The following is a 1,455-nucleotide window of genomic DNA, read 5'->3' as shown; positions in this document are numbered from 1 at the left end:
ACTAACATTGTTTTAAAATAATAAACTATTCAAATATTTGCAAAAAAAATGAAAACTTATTTATATTAGTTTAGTTATTTAAAGTATTTTGGGTGGGGCCAAAAGCCGCCAAGGGTATAAAACGATTCGTCGCTGCGTTCGTTGCACTCGTCAACAAGCCAAAACAGCAAATCAATTGATGGGTAACTTACCGACGACCCGAGTCCTTCAAACCCGACCCTTCCTGAACTGCGGAATCGACTACGCTGGACCATTCCAAGTAACCATGCGAAAGGGGCGTGGTCAGAAGTCTTTTAAAGCATACGTAGCACTCTTTGCTTGCTTTGTTACCAGAGTGTTACACCTAGAACTCGTAAGTGATATGATGACTGAAGCGTTTTTAGCAGCCCTAAAGAGGTTCGTCTCTCGTCGGGGAAAATGCGCAAATATCTATTCGGACTGCGGATCGAACTTCATCGGAGTAGATCACGAGTTGAAGAGTTTCATAATATTCCTGTCTTCGAAGTCAACCCAGTCTCAGATAGCCAGATGGTCAACGGAAGAAGAAATCCAGTGGCGATTCAAATCCCCAGCTTCCCCTCATTTCGGAGGACTTTGGGAAGCTGGAGTCAAATCTATGAAGTATCATTTAAAGAGGGTTACTGGTAACGCTACACTAACGTATGAAGAATTTCAGACGCTGATATGTCAAATTGAAGCGTGTCTTAATTCGAGACCGTTGACGTCTATGAGCACGGATCCCAGCGACCTTTCTGCCTTGACACCTGGCCATTTTTTGGTTGGAGGACCGTTAACCGCCATTCCCGAGCCTGATCTAACTGCAACTCCGATCAATCAGTTGTCACGATGGCAGTTCAGTCAAAGGCTGTTGCAACAATTCTGGAAGCGTTGGAGCCAGAAATACCTGTCCCGTTTGCAACAGAGACCGAAATGGGCAACACCTCATCCAAATCTCAAGATCGGGGACCTGGTCCTGTTGAAAGACGAGAACATGATGCCAACCAAATGGAAGATGGGTCGAATTCTGGAGGTGCACGACGACCGTGTTCGAGTAGCCACAATCAAAACCATGGATAGTCAAATCAAACGACCAATAGTAAAATTATGTCCTTTGCCACTTGAATCGAGTACTTAAAATCAAAATTTTCAAGACGGGCGGAATGTTGGGTGTAAAATAGCGTAAACTTAATTTGTTTTTGTTAGCATATTTTAAGCCCATTTAAAAATGACGCAAACGTAAAAAAACCAGAACATTGTGTAATTTTATTTGTATTGTATTTTTTAGTTTGTATATATAAGGCATTTTAAATTTAATCGTAGGGCAGTCTGGTCTGGTCAAGTCATGTATTCGTATCAGTAATGTGAATAATAAATTGTTTTTAAAAGTTAAGCTGACTGAGTAAATTATTCTTAAGTCCACGATCAATGTCCACACGGCCCCCTAACTCCAGCCCT

General features: G+C 41.7%; 1 protein-coding gene across 1 annotated transcript; it reads left to right on the top strand.

Moving 5' to 3' along the window:
• The first annotated feature begins 364 nt into the window (after window positions 1–364).
• LOC149968688 (uncharacterized) lies at window positions 365–1,135 on the top strand. Its single transcript, XM_090168562.1, has one exon. The coding sequence runs from the start codon at window positions 365–367 to the stop codon at window positions 1,133–1,135; it is 771 nt and encodes a 256-aa protein (XP_090024688.1).
• Window positions 1,136–1,455: the final 320 nt, after the last annotated feature.

The sequence above is a fragment of the Leiobunum rupestre genome, chromosome 1 (genome assembly GCF_980474605.1).
Source record: "Leiobunum rupestre chromosome 1, qqLeiRupe1.1.hap1, whole genome shotgun sequence".
Lineage (NCBI taxonomy): Eukaryota > Metazoa > Arthropoda > Arachnida > Opiliones > Sclerosomatidae > Leiobunum > Leiobunum rupestre.
Note: the sequence above shows the minus strand (reverse complement) of the source record. Positions and strands in the feature narration are given on the sequence as shown.